Source organism: Apteryx mantelli, chromosome 20 (assembly GCF_036417845.1).
Source record: "Apteryx mantelli isolate bAptMan1 chromosome 20, bAptMan1.hap1, whole genome shotgun sequence".
Classification (NCBI taxonomy): domain Eukaryota; kingdom Metazoa; phylum Chordata; class Aves; order Apterygiformes; family Apterygidae; genus Apteryx; species Apteryx mantelli.
Genome location: NC_089997.1, coordinates 9,621,255 through 9,645,329, shown reverse-complemented (window position 1 = coordinate 9,645,329; position 24,075 = coordinate 9,621,255). Strand labels below are relative to the sequence as shown.

General features: G+C 50.0%; 2 protein-coding genes across 2 annotated transcripts in view; one reads left to right on the top strand and one right to left on the bottom strand.

The window, feature by feature from the left end:
• The window catches only part of LOC136993786 (scavenger receptor cysteine-rich type 1 protein M130-like), an 88,771-nt gene that overhangs the window by 45,629 nt on the left and 19,067 nt on the right, over positions 1 to 24,075 (bottom strand). The gene's annotated exons all lie outside the window — the stretch shown is intronic.
• Positions 12,331 to 20,180, top strand: LOC136993741 (olfactory receptor 6C3-like). The gene is made up of 2 exons (XM_067308683.1): positions 12,331 to 12,819; positions 20,007 to 20,180. Exons 1-2 carry the CDS (start codon positions 12,331 to 12,333, stop codon positions 20,178 to 20,180), a joined length of 663 nt encoding a protein of 220 aa, XP_067164784.1.

The window sequence follows — 24,075 nt, the reverse complement described above, 5'->3', positions numbered from 1 at the left end:
TTGTCCCTGTAGCACCGTGGGGAGTTCCCTGGGCAGGCTGAGTGCTGACCCTTGCAGGTGGCAGAGTCACTGCCCCAGGCTCACAGCACCCTGGGGTGCAGGGACACTGCTCTGAACTACAGCCCATGCAGACCTGGGTGCACTCCGTGGCTTCACACCCCTGCAGCATCCCGGCAAGAAGGTAGCAGGATGCCCTGTCCCTCTGATGGTGTGTCTGGGAATCCCTGCTTTAGAAGCACCTCCTTCTCCTCTGCACTCAAGAAGACAGCAGAGACATCCTAAAGAACCGAGCAGTCATGGGATGCAATGGGTTTAGAAGACCCCTCCAGGAACTCCAGTGGTATTGCTCTACAGCCAGAGACTTACTGTGTCAGGGGCTGTGAAGATTTGTCCCTCCGTGAGCTCTCCTCTCTCCTCCCACTCCACACTGCCTTTTGCTTCTCTCCGTCTTGTCTCATCTCATGTCAGCAAGAGCAGGCAGTGCCTGGAGCTCTGCTGCTCTTTGCAGAGGAGCTGCTCTTGCACAGAGCTGTCTCTTGGCAGGGCTGCCAGGTTGCCATGAGCTCCCTCTGTCCCAGTAGACTGGCCCCACTTGGGAACAGTGGCCTAGCTGAAGGTGTGACTTCATTTCTCCTTTGTACTCCCTCCTCTTGGGAAATGTTCACTGAGGTGGACTAAAATAATCATCTATGATGTCTCTCTCTAAACAGTGAAGAGAGACTGGTCCCAGCATTGCAATTTGTCTCATCAGAGGATGGTTATCTACAAGAGGTGGAAACATCCCGCTCCGGAAGACCCTATTCCCATTTCTTGACTAGGCAGGACACCTAGAGAGGGACAAGAAGAGAGTTCATTTACCTATGGTTCAGGTGTTAATTCAGATGAGACAATCTGGACATCTCATGCCAGGTTAGAAACCCCTGGGCTGGAGTGGGATTCAGATCCCTCCCCTGAATTCCACAAACACACAGGAGGTGGGATTGCCCTTGCCAAAGCTGAAGGGTGCCCAACAGATATGTCTGCATGCGAGCGCCTTGTCTAAGCTCCCATTGTAATCAGTGGAGATGGAGGATGGGAGTCAGTTGCTCACACACAAACACCTGGTGACATTTGAAGAGACAGAGGTGGTGCAAGGCATGTGCCAGTGTCTGCTTGCTCTGATGGAGCAACTAGGAGACCCACATCCTTCTAGAGCATGAGGTTGGGACCAGGTGGGGAATTTTCTTGGCCATCTGAAATGACACTGGGTGCCTACCACTGCTCCTAGAGCTCCACTCACTAGGAAGCTGAGACTCATGCACATCTCTGCATTGCAAACAGTTCATGTAATTCAGCGCAGAGCCTTGATTTAATGCCGTAAAAACAGGCCATAGGCAGGGCCATGTCAGCTGCCTGGGGTGTCCAGCACAACCACAGGTCTCTAGCAGATCCAGCATGGGACCTACAGGAAAGCCATGCCCTTTTGGAGTGGTTGCTGGGCAAGTGCCCCAGGGCCTCTCCTGTTTCCTACCTGTGCCCAAATAACTGAATGCCACCACTGCCTTTAGGCAAAGTCCATCCCATCTGCATCCAAGCAGCTGCATAAATGGGAGACACATCACACCAAGGCCTTCGCTGTAGTTTCTGCACTCTCAAACCCTTCAAGCTCTCCTCCTGAAGCTCTTCTCATCCCAGATGATAAAAAGAGGGACTGTGCTAATGATCTCCACAGGATGGCTGCATCACAGGCTGTCCAGGCCCAGGGACTTCTTCACTGGCACCTTGTCCTTCCTGGAGATCAGTTCACCTCTGTCACAGGCCCTGTGTTGCTACAAAGTCAGCTCAGGCAGCAAAGTCCTCTCCTGCCATTTCTGCACAGCCCAGCTCTGTTTCTCCTTGGCCTCAGGTACTGCAGGCTTTGCTCCCTTAGTGGGAACCTCCTTTCACCATTACATTGCCACCTGCTATCTATGCCAGCACATCTCTGTTCTGCAGTGGGGCCATTGCATGTAGTGTCCTTGACTCTTGGTAACATGGTTCACCATGATCAGTCTGCGCTCTGTGCCACAGCTGAGGCTCTGCAGCCCAAATGTGTGCAAATGCATGCAGCCTGGGGCACAGACAGGAGCAGATGGAGATGCACAAGCTGTCACAGTACTGAAACATTGCTGGAATAAGTGAGATGTGGTGGGACCACTCACATAGCTAGAGGGCTGTGTTGGCAGGGTACAAGCTCTTCGGGAGAGACCATCAAGGGAGATGAGGAGGGAGGATGCCCTTTGTGTGAAGGGGCAGCTCAGATGTATGGAGCTCTTCCCTGGGATGGACAAGGAGCTGTGTGAGAGCTTGTTGGTGAGCATGAGAGTAAAGGTGACATCGTGATGGGAGCTACAGACCTTGGGTGAGGAGGTGGATGCAATCTCCTTTAAGCAAGCTGAGGAAGTCTGTGGGTCACGGGCCCTGGTCCTTATGGGGAGACCTTAATGGCCCTAACATTCACTGGAAGGGAAAACAACAGAGTGCAAGGAGACCAGTGGTTTCTGCAGGGTGTCAGGAACAACTTCTTAGAACAGCTAAGACTGCTCAGTAATGGTGATGCTTTCCTGGATGTGGAAATTGCAAATAAAGAGGAACTGAGCAGGGATGGGATAGTCAGTGTCTGCCTTGCCTACAGTGACCAATAGTGTAGTCCCAGATCCTGAAGGGATTGAGGAAGGACAGCAGCAGAGTACAGACTCTGGACTTCAGAGGAGCAGACTTGGGCCTCCTCAGGGGCCTGGTAGAGAATCCCATGGGAGGCAGCTCTGAAGAGCCCAGGAAAGCCAGCAGGCCTTTAAGGACAGCAGCCACCAAGCACAAGAATGGTCCATCCCAATACTCAGTAAAGCTAGCAGACATGTCAGGGGACCAGCTTGTCTAAACAGGGAACTCACGCCTGAACTCCAGGGTAGTAAGGCAGCGAATGGAAATGGGAAGGAGGGAGAGGCTGCAAAGGAGGAATTTAGAAATATTGCCCAGCGAAACAGAGATGTTGTTAGGGAAGACAAAGCTCCCCTAGGACTTACCCTTGCAGGGGATGTGAAGGGCATGAAAATGAGTTGCTACTGCTTCAGTAACAATCAAAGAAGGAAAAAGAAAGGTTGGGCTCACTGCTGAATGGGGCAGGGAATCTAGTAACAGCAGACACAGACGGGTCTGAGGAACTCAGCTCCTTGTTAGCTTCAGTTTTCACAAACAAGGTCTCCCAGGCTGTTGTGCTTTGGTGTCACAACTCCAGAGGAGAAAAACAACCAACAGTGGATGAGGGTTGAGGATGAGGGTTAATGAGGGGTTACTTGTGAGAACTCAAACCATACAAGTCAAGGGGGTTAGATGGGCTGTGTATGAGGATGCTGTGAGAGATGACTGCTGTCATAGCAAGGCCACTCGCTATCATCTTTAAAAGATTGTGGAGACTGGGCGAGGTCCCAATGACTGGAGAAAGGCAAATGTTACATCCATCTTCAAAAAAGGCCAAGAGGACAACCTGGGGAGCTGCAGGCAGTTCAGCCTCACTTTGGTGAGGAGTGTGTCATGAAGTGAATCCTCTTGCATCACATTTCTGAGCACACGAATAATCGAGGAGCTGGAACACTTGCTCTGTGAAGATACAGGGCTTGTTCAATCCAGAGAAGAGATGGCTTTGGAGGGATCTCATGGCAGCCTTGAAATGGCTACAAGGAGGTCATCAAGAAGGTGGAGCCAGGCTCTACACCACAGTACATGAGGGGAGGATGTTTATGCAGGAGATAAGGAAAAGTTTTTCTGCTAAGAAGATGGTCAAGCATCGGAACTGGCTGTCCAGAGACACTGTGCAGTCTCCTCCCTTGGAGGAAACTTGTGTGATCTGGACAACAGGCACTTCATGAAGATTTACAAGAGAAGTGTCAAGTCCTGCACCTAGTGGGGAATAATCGCGCCTAGGAGGAGAGGTTGAGGGACCTGGGCTGCTTTGTCCTGCTGAAGTGGAGGTGAAGGGCAGTAGAGTAGGAGCCTGTGAGTGCTTGAAAAGTGATTTCAGAGATGATGGAAAGTGAGAAACAGTGTGAGAAGGGGAAACAGCCACAAACTGCAGCTTGTGGAGTTCAGATGTGACTTCAGGAAAAGGAAGTGTCACTTGAAGGGTAGAGCTGTGGTGCTACAGGTCACCCAGAGGGAGTCTGTGATCAGCTACTAGCTTTGTGTCTCAAGGAAAAGCAAGTGAGGGCAGAGAGACATCAGTAAAGACAGGGAGATCCTGGGGTGGGAGTGCACACCCCCACATTCACACTGCCCCAGGAAGAGCCCTGAGCACAGTGTGAGGGAAAGGATCATCCTACCCAGGGCCTGGGTGTCACTGCCTGGCCATTCTTCTTGACAAAACTCATCCAGGTTTACTTGGCATCAGAGTCACCTACACATTGGCTTTGCCTACTTGCAATCAGTGCCTCCAGCTTTGTGCTGTAATCAGCCTCTGGGGAGGCTTTGTGAGTAACGACCCTCAGTGGGACCCATTAACACTCCAAGAAACTTTGGCATTTGCTTCTGACTTTAACTTCTTGAGAGGCTTGTTCAATCTCCTCCCAGTATCTGAGGTTCATGGACTCAGCACCAAATACACCAGAGGCACCATTAACATGCAGAAAGCCCTAACAACCAGTCTCACTCCCCCTAATTTTCTTCAGTTCTTCAATTCTCGTAGGGCTAATTGGAGAGGATTCAGGAGTTTATTTACAAGAGCAAGATTTCAGTGAGCACCTGAAAAGAAAGGATTTCCGCTTTTTAAGCTGTCTTTATTTTTCAGCTTACAGAATAAGTGATATCCACACTCTCCAATTCATACTGACCCAGAGGGACTCTACCATAATGAAGTCTGAACATGCAGGAAAAGCAGTATTTTCGATATGACACCTTTAAGGACAACTTTCCTCCTCACCTCCCCAACCCTGCCATTTCTCTCATCAGCCACTGGGTACTTACCTCACTGCTGTTAAAATCTAACTTTTTTCCACTTGAGTCTGTAGCTGAATGTTACAGCTCCTACACACCAATTCCCACCTGCTTTCCTTGGACAACTAGCTGCAGACACAAGAGGATTTTTCTTAATTGCAAACAAGCAAAAATAAAAAATGATACAGTTTAATAAAAAGTCAAATACACTCCTCAACTGTATGTTAAATCCAAGCTGCCTCCAGTGAGGGCCACTTTCCACAAGGAATAACCTTCCTTGAACTGTTTCTGACTGATAGATAGGAATGGATAGACAGAAACACAACTAAGGAATTGTCTAAAGAGACCATCAGACTCCTGAAAGACGAGGCAAGCTTCAGACTCCCTGAAGCTCAGAGCAGCAACTGGAGAGTTGAGAGGTATCAGATGGATAAAGAGCAAGCGGAGGAGGAAGACTGGAAAATTACAGAAAGTTTTCCAGATAGTCCAGATAGTCTGATATAAAGGAAACTTTATAAATGATCACTTTAATGAGAACAGATGAAAATATGTGAAAGATTAGTGAGACTACATCCACAGCGTAATAGACAGAGCAGTGGTAATGCGAAGCCAGGGGCAGGTCACTATTTCTCCTGAGATTCATACCTTTCCTGAAATTCCATTATTTTTTTCATGGGAAAATGTTGACATTTTATTAAAAATATTCCACCATTGCAGCTAAGGAAAAGGTGCTCCTATTTTTCCTTTAAATGTTGAAAACTCTTCTTTACCTTTTCAGGCAGAGCTCTGTTCTAACCACAAGCATCCAGTGGCACTTGGAGAGGTCCTGGTGGATCTGAGGTACCTGCCTGGGCCTGGCAGCTCTCACAGGGGACCTGCGGGACACCAGAGCCCCTTGGAGCTGCAGATGGAGGCTGGGCAGAGGGGACCAGGGAACCTGCAATGGCACCAGACATCAGTGACCCTGTGATTACATCCCACCCAATTCTGAAAACTGCTTTGCTTAAAAAAAAAGAAAAGAAAAGAAAAAAACTTTCAAAAGACCAGTAATATTTCTGTTACAATCAGGCCTGCACCATTAAAAAATATATTTCCATGTCTCTCACAGAGTCCAGTGGTCCAAAACCACTCATGGCCCAGGGCTCTCCATGCCACTCCTCACCCTCTGTACAGAGCGAGTGGCACTCACCAGAGACAGGAGTGACCACCAAACATACATCCAAGCCCTGTGCCTGTTGGCGGTCTATCAGGTACGCAGGCAGACAGGACTTTACAAACCCTTATCCCAGACAGGAGTCAAGTGCTGGCCTATCGGCTTCACCCCCAGAAGTGACCTCACAGCCACTTTCCCACCCATGTGCCTGCTCCTGGTCCATCACCTGCAGAGAAAGTAGTGACCTCATTTTCACCTTTATGGTCATGGGCCTCCTACTATCCAAGGAGCTTCTGAGAAACAACTAATCTCATAAAAATGTCCCCAGCCATCAGCTTCCTGGTGGCCTACCAGCTGATCAGACACAACTGACCTCATAATCACCCACCAAGCCAATGGGCCTGCTGCTGGTCTTTCACCTGCCCTTATGGAAATCACCTCAGCATGGTCTTGGCTTCCATCCAGTCAGGTATTCATGCAGCAATGACCTCACAATCATCACCCGAGCCATGGGCCTGCTGCTGGCCTATCAGAGGCTGAGATAGAGGTGACCTCACAGTCACCATCCAAGCCATGTAACTGTTTCTGGCCTGTCAGCTGCTCAGTTCTGAATGACCTCACAATCAACATCCTAGCCCTGTGCTGCTTGGAGGCCTATCAGGTCCTCAGGCAGAAGTGACCTCACAAACAATTACCTTAGGCATGAGCCAAAGGCTGACCTATCAGCTGCTCAGATGGAGGTGACCTAACAATCATCTATCAAGCCCACACACCTGCTGATGGCCTTTCCTCTTCTCTGATGGACAAGGCTTGTGTTCTTGCTTGGGAGGTCACTTCTGACTCAGCCTGTGATACGCTAGCAGCAGCCTCATGGCTGGGCCATGTGCATGTGAGGTCACTCCTGCCTTAGCAGCTCATAGACCAGCAGCAGGCACATGGCTTGGATGATGATGGTGAAGTCAGTTGTATGTGCTCAGCTGAACGCGGGGGTTGAGTTAGTTAGCATCCTGGCTGGAGATCCTGGCAAGAATCTCAGAAACTGCAGGCCTCCAAGAACCTAGTGACACATTGCAAAATGTGCTCAGCTGGGAGGGACACCTGAATTGTCAGGCTAGAAATGACTCCCTTAGAGAAGAGAGGAGAATGCGTAAAGGTGAAGACCATAATACTGAAGGGTCTTGCAGAGTTATTTGCATAAAACCACTTCAACTTTGCAAGCTGATTCTCAGCTATGACCCTTCATATATTTCCTGCCAGCTTACAGGAAAGTGTTTGAGCATCAGGTGATGATTCTTAGGGTCCAAAAGCAATGTTGCGATTTGCTTCATTTTCAGCACAAAAAATAAGCTCTCAGCCCTTGAAACATCACTCACTTTATTATGCACATCTGGGAGTAGTGGTTGCAAGAGGCCAATTATTTTCTGAAGAAATACTCTGTCTTTGGAAGTTTTCCTTATTTGCCCATTTTGAAAGGTAATGACTGTGGCACTGCTGCTCAAAAGAGGACCTCTGAGTGCTCCGTCATGGCAAGACCATTTCCTTGTTAACTATGCCAGAGAAAAAAGTCCCACCATGTCAAAGCTGCTCTCTGAGGCCTCCTCCTGGAAGTCAGCCCTGGATGTCCTGTTTCAGGGCCCGGGGCAGTGTGTGGTCTGCAGGTTACAGCAGAGATCCCCAAGGTAGAGAGCCACTTGGCAGGGAGACATTAGGACCCTGCCCTCCCCTCCCCCATCTGCCCCCTTATTTCACTGGATTGGGGGGTTAATTGGATGGTTAATTAAGAGCAAAGAGTTTCTAGGATACTGCCATGTTAGAAGAAAAGAGAGTCCGCACCAATTATGCTTATTGGTAGTACCCCCCCAATAAGACTTTATTAGCAGGAGATAGAGGCAGCTACTATGCCTCTAGTCTAAGCAAACTTGGGATTCGACAGATCTCAGAAGTGTTACCTTCAAGAAACTCCTCCAAGGAAGCCTTTCTGAAAGATGACCTCTTCTAATCCAAATACTCTAAGCTGCATATTTATATGTATTTCACAAGAGATCTGGGATATCTTATAGCTTTGGTTAAACATGGGACAGGAAAGCCCAAATCAAATAAGGGATGGAATTCATGGAGAATATATATTAAAAAAAAAAAAAGAAAAAAAAAGAAAGGAACAAAAAGAAAAGACAAAGCATTCTGTAAACATTGAAATTTATTTCACTCTGCTTTGTATTTCCCAGCACCTGTGAATTACCTTTGATATTAGTTTCCATGGGTTTTCTTTCTCAGATAGCCTGTATTTCAACTGCAGAAGATGGTGCTTCTGAGCCCTTGCTTTTATGCCTTCCAATTTTACCTGTATAAAGAAGTTACCATTGAACAGAAATGCATGGGGTTTTTTGCTTCATACACTGTCATTCTAAAAGTGGTGCAGACTCACATTGACTCTGGTTCAGTGTACTATAGTAATCAGAGATGTTGCTTTTCCGTTTTTCATTTCTTTTCATCCAAAAGGGTGTATTTGATATTATGAAGTGCATTTATGAATATTTGGGAAAAGACACATCTGTTTCCTTTCTGAAGTATATCTGAAAAATTAGAAGTGGTGAATGAATATTTGGGATGGCAATATCTGGGACCCCGATGAACTCCCCGGGTCGGAGTCAGACACTGATCATGAGGGGGAGGCAGCTGCCCGGCCGGTGGCAGAGCAGCGGCTCACCAGACCGAATGCAGCCAGTTTGAAGGGACCACAACTCCTGGAGATTTTAAAGCATCGGAACTGCAGGATACTCAGGGACGCTACAGGCAGCAGCCCCGCGAAGGGTTGTCAGAGTGGCTGTAAAGGCTGTGGGACGATGGGGCAGATGCAGTTCATTTTACTAGAGAGGAGCTCGGTCGGATGGAGGCTCTGCCCCAGGGTCCCAGGCTGCACAACACTCTCTGCACCCTGCACCAGCAAAACCAAAACGTTTCCCCTCCCTAACAGAGTGGGTGCTAGGTGCGGTTGTTTAACCTGGCCGACTGCCACGGTCATCGATGGTGGGCTCACCGCGTGGACTACTGTCGCAGCAGGGTTAAACCAGCTGTGGCAATTAGGAATGTTGTCTGGAATTTATTCCCCCTGAGTTTACGGGACCGGATCAGATCCCCATGAGCAAAACCATCCAGACTAAGATGCTGCAAACTGCCCCTCCCCATTCTGCACAGGACTCCGTCCCACCAAGGAGGCTCAGTAACCATGAGTGGCCTCAGTGGGGACAATGTGCAAGACTCGCCTATGCAATTAAAACTGGCGATGAGCAAAGCAGACCCCATTAGGGTTTTTGCATTGGTGGTCCTAATCTGAGAGTTTCCTGAATATGTTACATACTTCTGGGGGTTTGACCACAGGTGTGAAACTGGTGGTGGCTGACATCACGATCTTTTCACGATACAAAAAACATCAACATTTATTTCATGGCATTGGATATAAACAAAGAGAAAATGAGAATCCCTTGTGCAGTTCTGGTCTCCCACCTCAAGAAAGAAAAGTAGGACTAGGAAAAGGGAAGGGAAAGTTGATGAAGGCAGCAAGATGAATTTCACCATGCATGACATTAGTTACTCCTGTCACACCTTCAACTGACCACGTTCTGAAATGGATCCTCCCAACCATACCATAGCGGGAAAATTCTTCCTGAAGGCCTTTTCAGTCACTCCTCAAATGCAAATCCTCTTCTTCATGCTGCCATGGGTGATTTATCTGCTCACTGCCATGGGGAATATGGTCATGATAGCCATCATTTGGCTCAACCAGTTCCACACCTAGCATATCTCTTCCCCAGCAGCTTCTCCTTCCCAGATATTTGGTTCCCTTTGCCCCTAAAAGGTTTGTCGGCCTCATCTTGGAGATTAAGACCATCCCATGGCTGCTTGCCGGTTCCAGACTTTCCTTTCCATCCTCCTGGGCACAGCTGAGTTCAACCTGCTTGTTGTGATGTCTTTTGATTGCTGTGGGGCCATTTGCAACCCATCGCACTGTATCATCTTTATGAAGCCCTGGCTGTGCTCCACACTCATCTTTATCCATTGGGTGATGGCATCTCTATTCTTGCTCAGCTCCACCATCTTATATTCCAAGGTACCCTGTGTCCCCAGTAAAGAGACTCTTTCTTCTGTGGCCTCATCCCTTTGAGGAGAGCAACCTGCATGGGCACCAGCTACCTTCAAACATGTGCTTTGCTCTCTCCTCTGCTATTTTGCTGAGCTCCTTCACACTGACCCCTGTGTCTTATGCCTGCGCTAGATGCACTGTCCTGAGAATACCCTCTGGGAAAGCCATAAGAAGCCTTCTTCACCTGCATATCTCACACTGCCATAGTCACTGCTGCATAGGGTAGCTCCATTTTTGGCTACGTGGGACCTGAATACAGCAAATCCTTTGCGCCAACCAAAGCCTGATAAAAGGGTTCACCAGAGGGTTACCTCTGTGGTGAGCAGAGAAGCTGATTTGCTGTAAGCTCTCAGCAGCTTTGCAGGTTCCTCTAAGAAAGCACATTCAGGAGAAGCATGATTTTAGGTGACAGCCAGCAGACTAAGAACACAGTCTGTGGAGAAGCTCTGTTTCACTGCTTAAAACCCATCATCTCCTCCTCCTGCCCTTGCACTCTTGAAGCATCCTATTTGTGGAGTCATCTGCTCCTTTCCTTTATATGTCTAAAACCAAATGCAAAGGTGGATGGATAATGTCAGCATTTATTGCCTATGTTTTCCTTGGGCTTCCTTCTGTTGGACATGTTCTTTTTTTTTGAAAAAGAAATTAGCTACTACATTAATTAAGAGGGTGGAGACAGAAATAGTGAGTTTCATTGACTTCATTAGAGGTGTCTGTGAGCAGCTGGTGCCTGTACTCGTTTTCCCTTGGTCTCTATATAGTCAACAAAGAGAGAGCTCTAGAGGCTGGGTCCTCCCAGACTGTAATTGACAGGTGAAAGAAGTGTTACCAGTCTCTTCCAGACACTCCTCTCCCCCTCTCCCCCTCTCCCCCTCTCCCCCTCTCCCCCTCTCCCCCTCTCCCCCTCTCCCCCTCTCCCCCTCTCTCTTTCTCTCTGCACTGACAAGATGGGAGGAAGCTAACTTGCTCAAACCAAAGTGCCCAACTTCTAAAATATAACCCTGCTTAGTATTTTGTTGTTGTTCCAGACCCTTCCTATTTCAAATAATCAAAAGGACAGCCTTTAAGTTCTTTAAGATGAGAAGATTTCCCCTTCCCCTAAAGGGAAAGCGAGGCATTTAGGACAGGACATTTAATAAAAATGTTTCCTCAGTGCTTCTGGAGAAACAGAGAGGAAGAAGATGTGGAAGAAAGCAGGGGATTGCAGAAGAGATGCTCAGTACTGGCTTGTTTTGAAAGCAACAGCCTCACAGAAGTTCCAAGTCAAAAAAGGCAAGGACTGAAAAGTAGAAGGAATAACTTTCAACATACTTGTCTACATGGATGGACTGGCAACTGCAGGTACTAGTAAGTACTTTTGCTGGGAGATTAGGTTGGCTTTTGAAACACAGATGTGATGGATGTTTGCAATAGGTCAAAGTGAACAGGGAATTTCCCAGGCATGGCATGAAATAGTTCACAACCTCTTTACAATACTGTGCTTGTGAGAAAGAATCCTTTGTGAGTGGTTGGAAAAGGTAGAAAGAAGACAGTAAAATCTCTGAGGCCTCTCAGTGAAATGTGAAGCAGAGAAATCAGGGTGTGATGAATGGCTGAGAGGAATATTTCTGTCTGTGTTACATAGGAAGCAAGCAAGGGAGCAAAGAAGGAAGGATCTACCCTCCCGTCGAGACTGTGAAATTCTTACACTTGCTTCTTCATGCTCCTGTCTCAGCAGGACGTACTGAAATTGGGCATGGGAGCAGGAAATGAAACTGTGGTTGCTGAGTTCACCCTGGAGGGTTTCTCAGGGCTTGACCAAAGGCTACAGCTGCTTCTCTCCCTGATCCTTCTACTCATATACCTGACAACAGTGACGGGGAACACAACGATCATTTTCCTTGTGTGTGTGGCTCACCGCCTGCAAACCCCCATGTACTTTTTCATCAGCAATCTGGCATTCCTGGAAATCTGGTTCACATCCTCCACAACCATCAAACTGTTGGTGATTCTGAGCTCTGGTAGGAGAACAATCTCATTAAGCAGCTGCTTTACCCAGTCCTATTTCTATGTTGCCCTGGGTTGTACAGAGTTTGCTCTCCTTGTTGTCATGTCCTTTGACCGCTATGTTGCCATCTGCCAACCTTTGCATTATGCTGCCATCATGAAGCAGCAGCTCTGCTCCCACCTGGTTGGTGCTGGGTGGGTCATTGGCTTCATACTCTCGAGTTACCACCTGGTCCTCCTCTCAAAGCTGACCTTCTGTGGCCCCAACAAGATCCAGCATTTTTTTTGTGACAGCTCCCCCTTATTCAAACTGTCCTGCTCTGACACCAACCTGCTTTGGAAAGCAGACTCTGTTTTCCTATCATTTGTAGTGCTGGGTTCCTTATGTTTAATCCTGGTGTCCTACATGTGCATCTTCCACTGTATTCTGCACATGCCATCAGCATCTGGGAGGAAGAAAGCTTTTGCTACATGTTCTTCCCATCTCACTGCCTTAGCCATTGTCTATGGAAGCTGTATTGTTCTCTATGCACAGCCCTCAGAAAGGGTTTCCTTGGAGACTAACACAATTGTAGCTTTGCTGAACACTGTCCTGTACCCATTCTTAAACCCCTTCATCTACAGTTTCAGAAACAAGACTGTGAAGGTGGCCCTGAAGGAAGCCCTTGGCCGTGCAAAGGTTTGGCTTTTCCCCCAGTCATGATGCTTTTCATGACAGCAATTCTAATTATGTATCATGTATTGTATCACACACACATATATATAGCTATTAAATACAGGTGCCTCAGAGATTTGTTTTCTCGTTAGATTGTAGTGTTGAAAGAAAGGAATGTGAATTGCGAGTCTTGGTTACAGAGGGTTATTATAAACAAAATCTAAAAAATATTAATAAAACATTGAACTCACACAGGACTAGGACACAGACTGCCAGTGCATGCTGACACAAGGAAGGTTTCATAAGTCATCTCAGGGAATTTAGCTGAAAACTCTGGGGACAACGTCCAAGGGTTGTTGAGGAAAGCGCAAAACACTTTCTCTCCCTGAATAACAGAAGATACTAAACATGAAAATTAAGCTCAGACATTACAATGGGTTCAAATTCATTGGGTTCAAATCCATAAAACACTTCTCAGTTTCATTAGTGTGATGAAGACAGCATCATTGATTTGTCAATGATAGCATGCAGATGATAGTTTTATTATTCACTTTGGAGGGAGTTTTCTTAAAAAATCATATTTTCGTAACATACTGTCAGTTTGTCCACTATTAAAAGCCTTGCTTTATCTCCACTGATGACTCCAGGATGCCTTCTCCTGAAGGATGAAAAAAAAGAATGTATTTCTTCTTGGATAATTAGGCATTTTCTACCTTCTTTTTCTTTGTTAAAGGAGTATTTCATGATTGAGATTTATTTCAAACAAACTATGTATGTTTCTATCACACTTTTTTCTTCTTGTCCATCAATGAAATTATATATTCCCACCTTATTTTACACTTCTGTCTCCATCCATATCTTTACATGGCAAAGGGATGGGCAGAAGCATGTACAATTCATAAAAGGAAACATCTGTTAGAGAAATAATCAGCACACAGAGATCCCTTTTCTCCTTTTATTTTGCAGTCCACAGGGAAAAACAAAGCACAGGGGAAGGGAAAGCATTGCCATTGCTTTACTCCTTGGCAGTTGTTTCTAATCAGCATTTCATTTTGTTAGGGCTTCTGAGGAGCAGAATTGCTGTTAACAGCTCTTTTAAACTTTGTGTGTGAGCATCCCATTTCCAAAGGGAATTCTACAAGGGTGAACTCTTTTTAGGAAAACTGGGTCCAGTTCATCTCTGCAGCCCATCTCCTCACATGGGACCCCAGGGAAGCTATGGCGTTTTGGGTGACCAAAGCTCAGCCCAGTAGAGCACCTGGGCGCTCTTGGGCAGCTCAGTCATCTTGCTGCAAGCTGGGTCTTTGTGCATCACAGTGAAGGATGTGGTGGCCCTGGGTCTCCCCATCCAGGCCCACAGCTCCACTGGCAACACAGGGTTAGGGTATGCAGGCAGACGCCTAGGCTCTGCCTCGGGGTTGAGATAACTGAACAGGGTGTGAGAAACTAGTGGCTATGAGAAATCATTGGACACTGCAGGCAACAGAATGAGACCCTGCCAAGTTCCAGACAGCACGGTGAGGGATGGCTGGATTTCAGCGGTGGTTAAGGGAGAGTTATATGAGAAAAGGACAAGCGTCACACTTAACTGGCGTATTGGGGAATCCTCCGGGAAGTAGACTCTTGCAGCACCAGCAGTACCAAGGTAACGATATCAGAAGCACCATATGAGCCAGGGGTTATCTAGCTAACAGGACCAGAAATATTAAACTTGAGTACATAGGCAGTAAAACTGGCACCAATGAAAGAAAAATACTTAGAGATGGGCTGTTTATTTCAAAGGGGATAAAGCTGGAGAAAGGGAGGGATCAGGCTGCATCATGTGAGAAGCAGCATGGGAAAATGGAGGCAGAGGGAATAAAAGGGGCCAGTCATGTGTAAGCAAGCTGCTGGCAGGGACACTTGTCTGGCCAGGCTGTGTACCTGCTCTCTGCGGTGTAGCCTATCATTGTATTAAATCCTTTTCCTAGCTCTTTTCTGGGTGAGCGTGCTCGCTGTTCTGCGTGAGTGCATGTGTGGAAGGCTTGCAGACGTCAAGGCAGCCAGCTACCAGAGACACCCGTGCGAGGGTGCGTGTGAGGTCTCCTGCAAGCTCTGAGTCTGATTAGCTGGTGAGCAAGAACAGGACCAGGCCGTTTGCATTATTCATGTTTATGAGTGCTGCTCGTGTCTCCGTGGTGCCTGTAAAGGTACTGTGCCCCTGCTGGAGGTGATTTTTTGGTGGTTGACCATGTCCGTACAGAGTGTGTGTATGCCTCTTGAAAGTACATGCCCAGCCTCCCTGCTGGCAGGACCAGGGAACAGAGAACTGCAGTAGTCTCCCTTCCAGCAGACCAGGAAGGAGGAATCCGTTTATTCAAAAATCCACTGGATCAAGCGTCCTTTAACAGTGCAGGCCTTGGAGGTGCTGCAGCCACTTGGTCTTGATGTCGAGGTCCCGCTTCTCCATCACCTTGTGGTTCCCAAAGGGCACAGAGGCTTAGGCTTTGGGGGTGCAGTGTGAAGGACCAACTTTGGCACACATCCTTCTAGTTCCCCACTATTGATTTAAGCAATACAAATACAGAGATTTTATAAGCGTTTGGGTCAGTGATCCCCTAGAGTCAAAGGCAGTTTTGTTTTGTTTTGTTTTCTGATCAGACTTTCCATCTGCCAACCTTTACCATAAAAGTGGCTGGGGTTGGACAGGCAGTGCCATATGATCTACCCTCCATTTCTAAACCATCCACAGAAAGTAGCACTACTTAGTCAATCTAAATAGCAGGGGCAATGGCCACTGTTTTGTTGGTGGTCCATAAACAGGACAGTTGCTTTGAGCAAAACTCCATTGTCTGAGGATCTGCTACACATTACTAAAAACATCTTCATCATGTCCAAGGGTAAAAAAAGGCTGGGGGATATTTAAGCCAAATAACTATCTCAAATATCTCAAGACCTGTTCCCTCCTTTTACACGACAAACATTATTCTCATGTTAAGGATGGCAGGAAGGTATTTGAGTTGAGAGACTTTTTTTAGCTTTGTCAGGCATTGCACAAACATCTCCATAGCTGCATTATTGCCATTTCTGCCTGCTGCGAGACTGCAGATAACATGGGCACAAGAAGAAGGTGCCCTAGCTGCAAGCTGACATGTAGATCTGGGCCAGCACAAGGCCCTGGCTGTTAGTCTTTAAATGGTTTGTCCAGGATTTTGTGAGAGAGGTGCCCAGTCTGCATGGAAAAGCATCACAAATGTAAAAGCTGGGAATGCTTTTTGTACCGTGAAAAGATCTTGAACGTCAGCCAGCACCAGCGTTTCACACCTGTGGTCGAACCCCAGAAACAGGGAAGGGCTGTATTTGCTGTGATACGTAACACGTGCAGGAAACTGGGACAAATCATGTTTCTCTCCTGGAGGTAGCACTGGAAGTAGCGTGGGATGAAGAAGGGGTGGAAAGGAAAGCGCGGTGAGAAGGGGAGTTCAGGAGGGTCACGAGTCTCGGGGACTTTCTGGGGTTGGCTCCGCCAGCGCCAGCTCCATGGTCTCTGCGGCAGGGGACAGTCTGCGACACACCATGGCACATCTCTATGGTCACCTGGAGGGGACAGCCCATCTCTATGGTCAGGTGGCTCCTCTGGGCCGGCCTCCAGTGCTTCTCTATGCTCTCCCGGCAGAGGGACACTCTGGGATCCCCCCTCCAGCCCCTTTCTTGGGCTGCCGATGGAGACAAAATGTCAGGGCCACCTGCTCATGGCAGATAACGCCAAAGGCTGCGATGGCCCCTGGGTTGTTCACCCACTTCTGAACAAAAGGCTGCGGCCTCCCGGGGCTCCCGTCATGTGCGCGTGCGTCCCCTCATGCAGACTCGCCCAGGCCCCGGGGCAGAGCGGGGCCCTGTGGCAGCAGCGCCCTGGCAGCAGCGTTTCCCCGCCGATGCTCCCCTGCAGCACAACTCCCGCAGCCCAGGGCCAGCCCGGCGCTGCTCCCCCTCGCTCCCTGCCCTCCACTCTGGCCCCGGCCCCGGCCCCGGCCCCAGGCGGCAGCAGCCGCCGCAGGCTCCGCACACACAAGCACACGCCGGGCCACAGCGTCACTCCGGGCTCCCTGCGCAGCAGCTGCCAACACCCGCCGCTGCCGCAGCTGCTTCTCCGCGGCCTCGAGAGCGGCGCCGCGGCGGGGCCCAGCGGCGGCGGGGCCGGCGGCACCAGGGCGGTGGCCATGGACACACAGGCCCCGCCCCCACAGGGCCGGAAGTGCCGCCTCCTCCCTCGGAGCATGCGCACTGGCGCAGAGGAGGGCGGAGAGGGGCGGGGCAGGGGCGGGGCTGCCCGGGCCCTTCGGGGAGGGAGGGGGCGAGAAGCGGCTGGTCCCGCGCGGGGCAGTGTCTCCCGGCGCGGAGCCGCCCGGAGCCTCGAGCTGCAGCGCTGGGAGCTGCCACACCGGGGCCGAGGGCCGAGGGCCGAGGGCCGTGGGCTGGGCAGAGCGAGCGGCTGTGCGTGCGGGGGCAGCCGGAGGCACCGTGGCCTGGTGTGTGTGAGCAGCTGCTGGGGAAGGTGCGGCCCGGCCTGGGCCACCTCCGGCCCTGCGGGAGCCCCCGGCTCTTGCGCCCCTTCTCCTGTCAGGCCAGTGATGGCACCAGCTGGGTTTGGGAGCATAACAGTGGCAAAGGAATGATTTTTTCGAAAAAAGACCAAAGTACCCTTCCAGTGTCTCCTATTCTTTTTGAAGGGACATAGAAAAAACCCTTTAGAAAGTACTTTTGCTCTCTGTTCCTGAAATAGAAGTTTTCCCAAGACTTTCTCTTTGCCTTAGCTGATCTAATACTTTGCCTCTTGCCTTCTGCTGAGTGGGGAAGTGTGCGGCTGAGAAGTTTTTACAGACCTAGTTGGTGAGCCCTGCTTTAGCGTTAAGTTATTTAAGTGGGTGTATGAGTTGCTTTTCCATTTTTTATTTCCTCACCCCCTTAGACATTTCTACCCTAGATTTGAGTGTGTTCAAAGCAGAGGTCTGCGCAACACCTCTGAGTGTCTCTTGTTTCTTGGAGATGGTTCTTGCGGCATCTTTGTGAAATCTTCAGAGCTTGCGTTTAACCTGCTGCCAAGTCCCTGCAGCTGCTGCCTGCCTCTGCGAGGGTCAGCCCCACATGTGGCTTCAGGGTCCCCGCGCTCCTCCAGTTCTGCTGGTTTAAGTGTTTGTGGGCTGGTGTGAGGAGGCCAATAGCTGGTGCAGGTGTGAGAGCAGTGCAGGCAGAGCAGTCTGTGATCCCCGTGTGTTTAGTGAGCTGGTGCCTGCAGCTCTGCTGGCGCTGCCTCTTCCCCTGTTCAGTCCCCGTCCATGCCAGGCCCTGAGGTGCCGCAGTCACTAGGTCTCAAACACGTCTGCAGGTTAACAGTGCTGAACAGCAGTTCCCTGCAAGTTTTCTGGAGAAGCTGACTGGCAAGGGAAGGACCCGCTGGTTCAAGCGCCCAATAGAAGGTTTTGGTTGCTGCCAAGCAATTGCTGGGTGTTTTGGTGCGCTCAGTTGTCAGCGCTTCCTCCCCTGGCGGCAGCAGCTGCCTGCGCTGTGTCGCCGTGGGGCGAGCGCGGTGCAGTGCCCGCTGCCCTCCCTTGCAGCCAGGTTTCACGCGCAGGAGCTGTGGCTGGGTGAGCGCAGCCACAGCACCCAGCCCGGCCGTGACCCCCGGTGGGGTTCTCCCTGCGGCCCGGCCTGCGTGGGGGCAGGGCAGCCCCCGACCGCTCCGTGCAGCCCCTGCCTGCTGCAGGGCTGGCCCTGGCCGGGGCGAGGGGGGCGAGGGGCGCCATGCCCCCTCTGTGACACAGGCTGTGGTCACAGGGGACATCCCGTGTCATGGCAACAGCTGCTCTCTCCCGCGCGGCCCCGGCCTCTCCCCACACATCGCGGTGAGGCCGGGGGAGCCCAGGCACTGGGGCTGCTCTCGGCACCACTCTGCTGCGAGGAGCTACCAACCCTGAGCGGGAGCCAGCGAGGGGAGGCTGGGGCAGCGCAGGGCTGCAGTGACGTGTGGAGGAGGAGGAGGAGAGGAGCTGTTTCCTTGTCACCTCCTGCTGCGGGGTGACCCAGGGCAAGGAGGACAAAGATGGAGCTCTGGGACGCTGGCCACGGGACGCAGCGTGGGCAGGTGGTGCCAACGCTCCCCACCCATGGTAAGGCCTTCAGGATCTCCTTCCCAAGAGCTGTCGCAGAGACCATTAACTCTGAACATGGCTGTGGAAACCCTGGGCCGGGGGGAGGCTGGACAGGGCTGGGGGCTGCAGCCAGGTCCCCCACTGATGGTCCCCTCTGGCTCAGGTGCCACTGTGGCCAGCAGAACTCCTGGGTGCTGGCCCTGATGTCTAAAAAAGGCTGAGGGCTCCTGCAGCTCCTGCTGGGCTCTGAAGAAGCAGATAGAATCACACGGGCTGGAAAGGAATCCTTAGACTTTTCCTCAGTTCAGCAAGTCTTTCTGTCTGGGACCGTGAGCACTGCCTCTAATTCCTTCCCGCAGACTTTGAGCTCAGGGACACATTGTGGATGTCCCGTGGTAGGATCTGTATGTCCTAATGTTTCTGTTTCAGCTGCAGACCCCTCGTGGGGGCAGATAAAGGTTGTAGCCTCAAGGCAGTGCCCACCTCAGCTGCTGAGCCCCTGTCAGGGATGGGGTATGTTTGGGGAGGGGGATGCAGTTTGAATATGCTTGCACTTGTCATCTCCTTGGCTAGGCATGTGCTGAACAGCTGTGAGCTGCCCCCCCAGAGCATGACGTGTCTTTCCCTTATTTTCCAGAGACCCTTGCTGTCTGGGAAGGTGTGTCTGACTACATTGTACAGCAGCTGATGCTGAACCAGGTGGGTCTGCCATCGTGGGCCTGCCCAGGAAAGCCTTCTTCTGGATCTGAGGGATCTGGGGGATGATTTCTCTGCTTTGACTTGTATTTTTGAGAGGGTGAAGAGGAGGGGGATGAAAACATCTGGAAAGTTCTTCAGAAGAACTTCTCCAAGGCTTCTCCAAAGCTTTTCTGAGTGCTTCATCTGTTCCTTTTGCATGGCAGGAGAAGGCAGGGCACTGAGCACCATCCCCATGCACTGACAAGTCACCAGCCTGTCCACCTACCAGTCTCATGATTCTTCTCTTTGTGTTTTCAGGGAGTGAGAGTTATTCAGCTTGGGACCTTTGGTGTTGTAACTGAACAAGTTGGTGTTGGGAAGCATGGTTTCCTGACTGTTCGCAGACCCGTGTTCCGTCTTTCGAAGACTATTGCAGAGGTTCATGGCCTCACCTATGATAAGGCCTATGCTCCTGGTAAGAAGACAGGCTGAAACTTTTGCTTTGCCTTAGGACATCTTTGGGGTGTGCATAACTGCTGTTCAGCAGTGACTGCTTGAGCAGGGGGGTTGGACTAGATGATCTCCAGAGGTCCCTTCCAACCTCAGTGATTCTGTGATTCTGTGATTCTGTGACTGTTAGAAACCTAGAATTGCTTCCCCAGGTCCTGAGAACAGCTTCAGTTTTTAATTATCATGTCATCGTAATGCACATTACAATTATGCTCCCTCTCTCCCTGACTTGTTTAATAGCTGGCTACATGCCAGATGTATTGGGGCTGCTGCTTCTCATCAAATTGATTTAAAAACAGTGGTCCATGTTTATGCCACACTGGAGCTTGTAAAGTTGAATAAGGGCATTCATGCTGGCTCTTCCATTCTCCTTCTACTTTGAAGTAGGTCAAAGGCAGCTGTAGAGAGCCTTGAAATGGAGATGGGGACAATAGTGTGTATGAAAACCCATCAGAGGCCATCTTTGCTGTGATTGCTGATCATCCCTGTGAGCCCTGCATTTGTAGAGGATATTGGTGATGCCTGTGGGGCAGCAGGAGCTCCAAGCTGTGTTTTGGGGTGTGTCTTTCCTTTGAAAGGACTCACTATCTTCTCTGTGATGTCAACATCAGTGTGGCGCTTCTTGGAGCTGGGCCTCTGGCACCAAAAGCAGGGATGTTTGCTGTGCAGTTCTGAGGGTGCTGGGGGTGGCTGGAAGGATCTGAAGGGGTGTAGTGCAATGCTTGTGTTTTCCTTCTTTCTTTCACCATGTGATGTGGCACAGCTAAATGTCTCCCAACCTGGAATGCATGGAGTGTGAGCACAAGTACCTGCCACCCACTCTGCCCTTTTGGGAACTGGCCCCCTTTCTCCTCTCCTTGTCCTGCCATCGTGCCCCATGTTCATACGAGATGGCCAGGCCCTTCCTTTCGATCTCTGTAGGGAAGAAAGCATTGCTGTACACTTGGCACATCCATTTGCAGAGTGCTTTGAACTTCTCCTAGGGAGAGATGACATGGGATTCCTTCAGGAGCTTTACCAGATGTTAAAGAAGACAGCTCTGTAGCAGTGTCTTGCTTGAAGACCTCAAAGCTGCCAATGCTCTGTTTTAGCCTGCTCCGCTAGTGACTTTGTTCCTCTTTTTCTGCTTCCTAGGTCATAAGCTCTCCGAGCCCCTGAAGTATGCTCGCATAGCCTCGGACATCTCTGTTCCTCGGAAAACAGTGGAGGCTTGCATAGAAGAGACCATGCGTCTTTTCTCCCGCTGCCTGGAGAGTGGGAAGAATGTTGCCCTTGTGTTGAAGGACATTGGCATGCTTGTTATTCAAGGGGTAGATGTGAAAATGAGATTTTACAGAGACTTTCTGAGAAGGCTGAATGGGACAGAGCAGCTGGTAGAAGTTCTTCTTGGGGTAAGTTTTCCATTTCTCCAGCACTACTTGTAGTCCTTTTTTAAATCACGAGTGACTGCAGTTCTATTAGCCTGCCATGACCTGTTTAGGCACATGGATGGTCCTGGCCTAGAGTAATGCCAACTCCCTAGACAGTTTGTCTTGAGCGTTCAGAGGATTTGGCAACAAAGACGACCCTGGGAATAACTGTGCTGGGTCCACCCAAAGATTCATCCAGCCCAGGAGCCCTTTCCCATGTGCTCAGGGAAAAAAGTCCAAGGAAAGGGCAGGTCTTGTGTGTTTTTTCCCAATAGACCTCCCTCCTTCCAGAAAGCCATGGTTTAGTGCCCTTTAGTGATGACATTTGAACCCATGTGTCCTTTGGCTGTGCCTGGGATGGTAAGGCAGTGAGTTCAGCAGTTTGCCCTTAAGCTGTGTAACAATATTTCTGTGTGTCCCTTTGGAAGCTTGGCCTGATCCCTTCATGGGACACCCTTGAGCTCTGCTGTGGTGAGGAATAGTAATGGATCCCTCCTCCCCTTGCCTGGACCAGTGGGGATGTCAGACCGCTGTGAACTCTCTGTTGACCTCAGTCCTCTCTCTTTGCAGCTGGAGGGCCTGAGTGTGTTTCATCTCTCTCATATGGCAGCTGGTCAGAATATTTATCACCCTCATGCTCTTGCTCTGTAGCGTTTCTAGGTCTGTGTCTGTGTAGGTTTGTTTTTGCAGGGATCATTGCTGACCCCAGTCTCTGGGCAGGAAGCAGAGGCCCAGGCAGACAAAGGCCCATATGGGACCAGCCTCCTGTTGCTGCTGTTGCTATGTTGGTCTAGTTGTGCTGACCAGCTCTTCCCAGTGCCCTGGAGTGTCACCAGCATGAAGGGGGTCTTTCTGTCCTTATGTGTTCATCTGCACGCTGGCAGTTGTGGTTGCAGCATGTCGCAGAGAGAATCATTTGAGCCCAATGTCCTTCCCCAGGTCTCTTGTGCAGCCCTGTCCTTCATGCTGGTCTTTCAGGTGCCGCTGGAAAGGTGAGATGTGAAAGCAGGCTGAGGTGAGCCCCTCGAGGGTTAAGGCAGAGATGCAAGCAGGCTGTAGGCCAGCGCTGCTTCCCAGCTCTGTCTCTTCCTTCTGTCCTAGTGCGTGGTGTCTTTTCAGTCCATTCTCTGGGCCAGGGCCTTTTCTCCAGCCTTTGTTGCAGTGGGTCCCAGAGCAGCTGCCCCTTGAACACACCCCAGAAGTTTGGCCCTCCCAGTTGTTACCCGCTTTGCCTCTCCATTCCTCTATGGTGCAGAGGCAGTTGTCTGAATGTTAGGAGAGACTGTGGGGTTAACCCCACATCAAGCCGGCAGGGAAAACGCAGCCGCCAGGAACCCCAGCTAGTGCAATGCCTTCTCGTGTGCTTGCCTCCATCAGGTTCTGCATTAGGAAAGACCTAGTCTCCTGACTGAGTCTCTGGATTCTCAGCCTTGCAAAAAGCCTGACAGTGTTCTTACCCTTTCTCATTTATTTCCCTCCAGCTTCTGTGCTGCATAACTGAGGGACTGTTGAGAGGAATGGAAAAATTCAGCATTTCAGTGAGGCAGCTTCTTCTCTGAGCAGTGGAAAAGTTTGCTGCCCTTGTGAGCACTGAGATAATTTTCTTGGCATCACCTCACACGTGTCTGTCACCTTGCAGATGCCAGAGATGAGGGATTCAGTCCTCTCAGGCACCAAAACTGCTGCTTCTCAGACCCATTCTGGTCAGGTCATCATCTTTCCTGAGTGAGTATGTTTGCTTCTTAGCCCCTGGGTGGCCAAGCGAGCAGCTTCTCACGGCATGTTTGGTAGCATTGTGTTGCCAGTGCTTGTGAAGGCTGCTCAGAAATTCATCTGAGAGTAACTCTTTGAAATGTGCATCAAAGTGCAGGTCCCCACTAGTTGCTGGCTTGGGACATTTTCATATCTTCTGTGAGACCTGTGTGAATCAAATGTGTCCTGAATGTGTTTTCTGGGGTCAAAAGTTTTTTTGTGGGAGGCCTATCTAGGCCAAAGTGAAGCGTGTGCCCAGTGGGGTTTTGGCGAGCTTTGTCCTGGCTCCCATCATGCTCAGTGTTTTGTTCCATTACTTGTCTGGGAGATGGAGGTTCCTTTTTACAGATGGATGGACATGAGCTTGGGAGGGCCTGCAAGTGATTTGGAGGGTGAGACGGGAATTAGAAATGGTGCTGGAAAGCTGTAGGAAAGGAGACTATTGTGTTCTGCCTGGACATGAACATTGAACAGGAGATGGGAGATGGTCCCAACGGCAGCACAGAGGATCTGGGTTAAAATGAGCTTTCTCATAGGAAGGCTAGGAAAGCTCTCAAAGGGCCTGATGAGGAATCTCATGCCCCTCTAGGTTCTGGAGGTCTTCACGATGTCACTCAGCTTGCTAATGCACTCCTCCAGCATCTGGCGTATTCTCCTTATTCTGCTTTGGAAAAAGATGGACTTCCCAGTAGCTCCCAAATGCCCCTGTGTCCTCA

Excerpts from the sequence above, each read along its gene's own strand:
- LOC136993741 (XM_067308683.1), top strand. The coding sequence starts at position 12,331 with ATGTCCTTTGACCGCTATGTTGCCATCTGCCAACCTTTGCATTATGCT. Across the intron at positions 12,820-20,006 it reads TAGCTTTGCTGAACACTGTC|GGAGTGAGAGTTATTCAGCT; the intron begins CTGTACCCATTC and ends TTGTGTTTTCAG.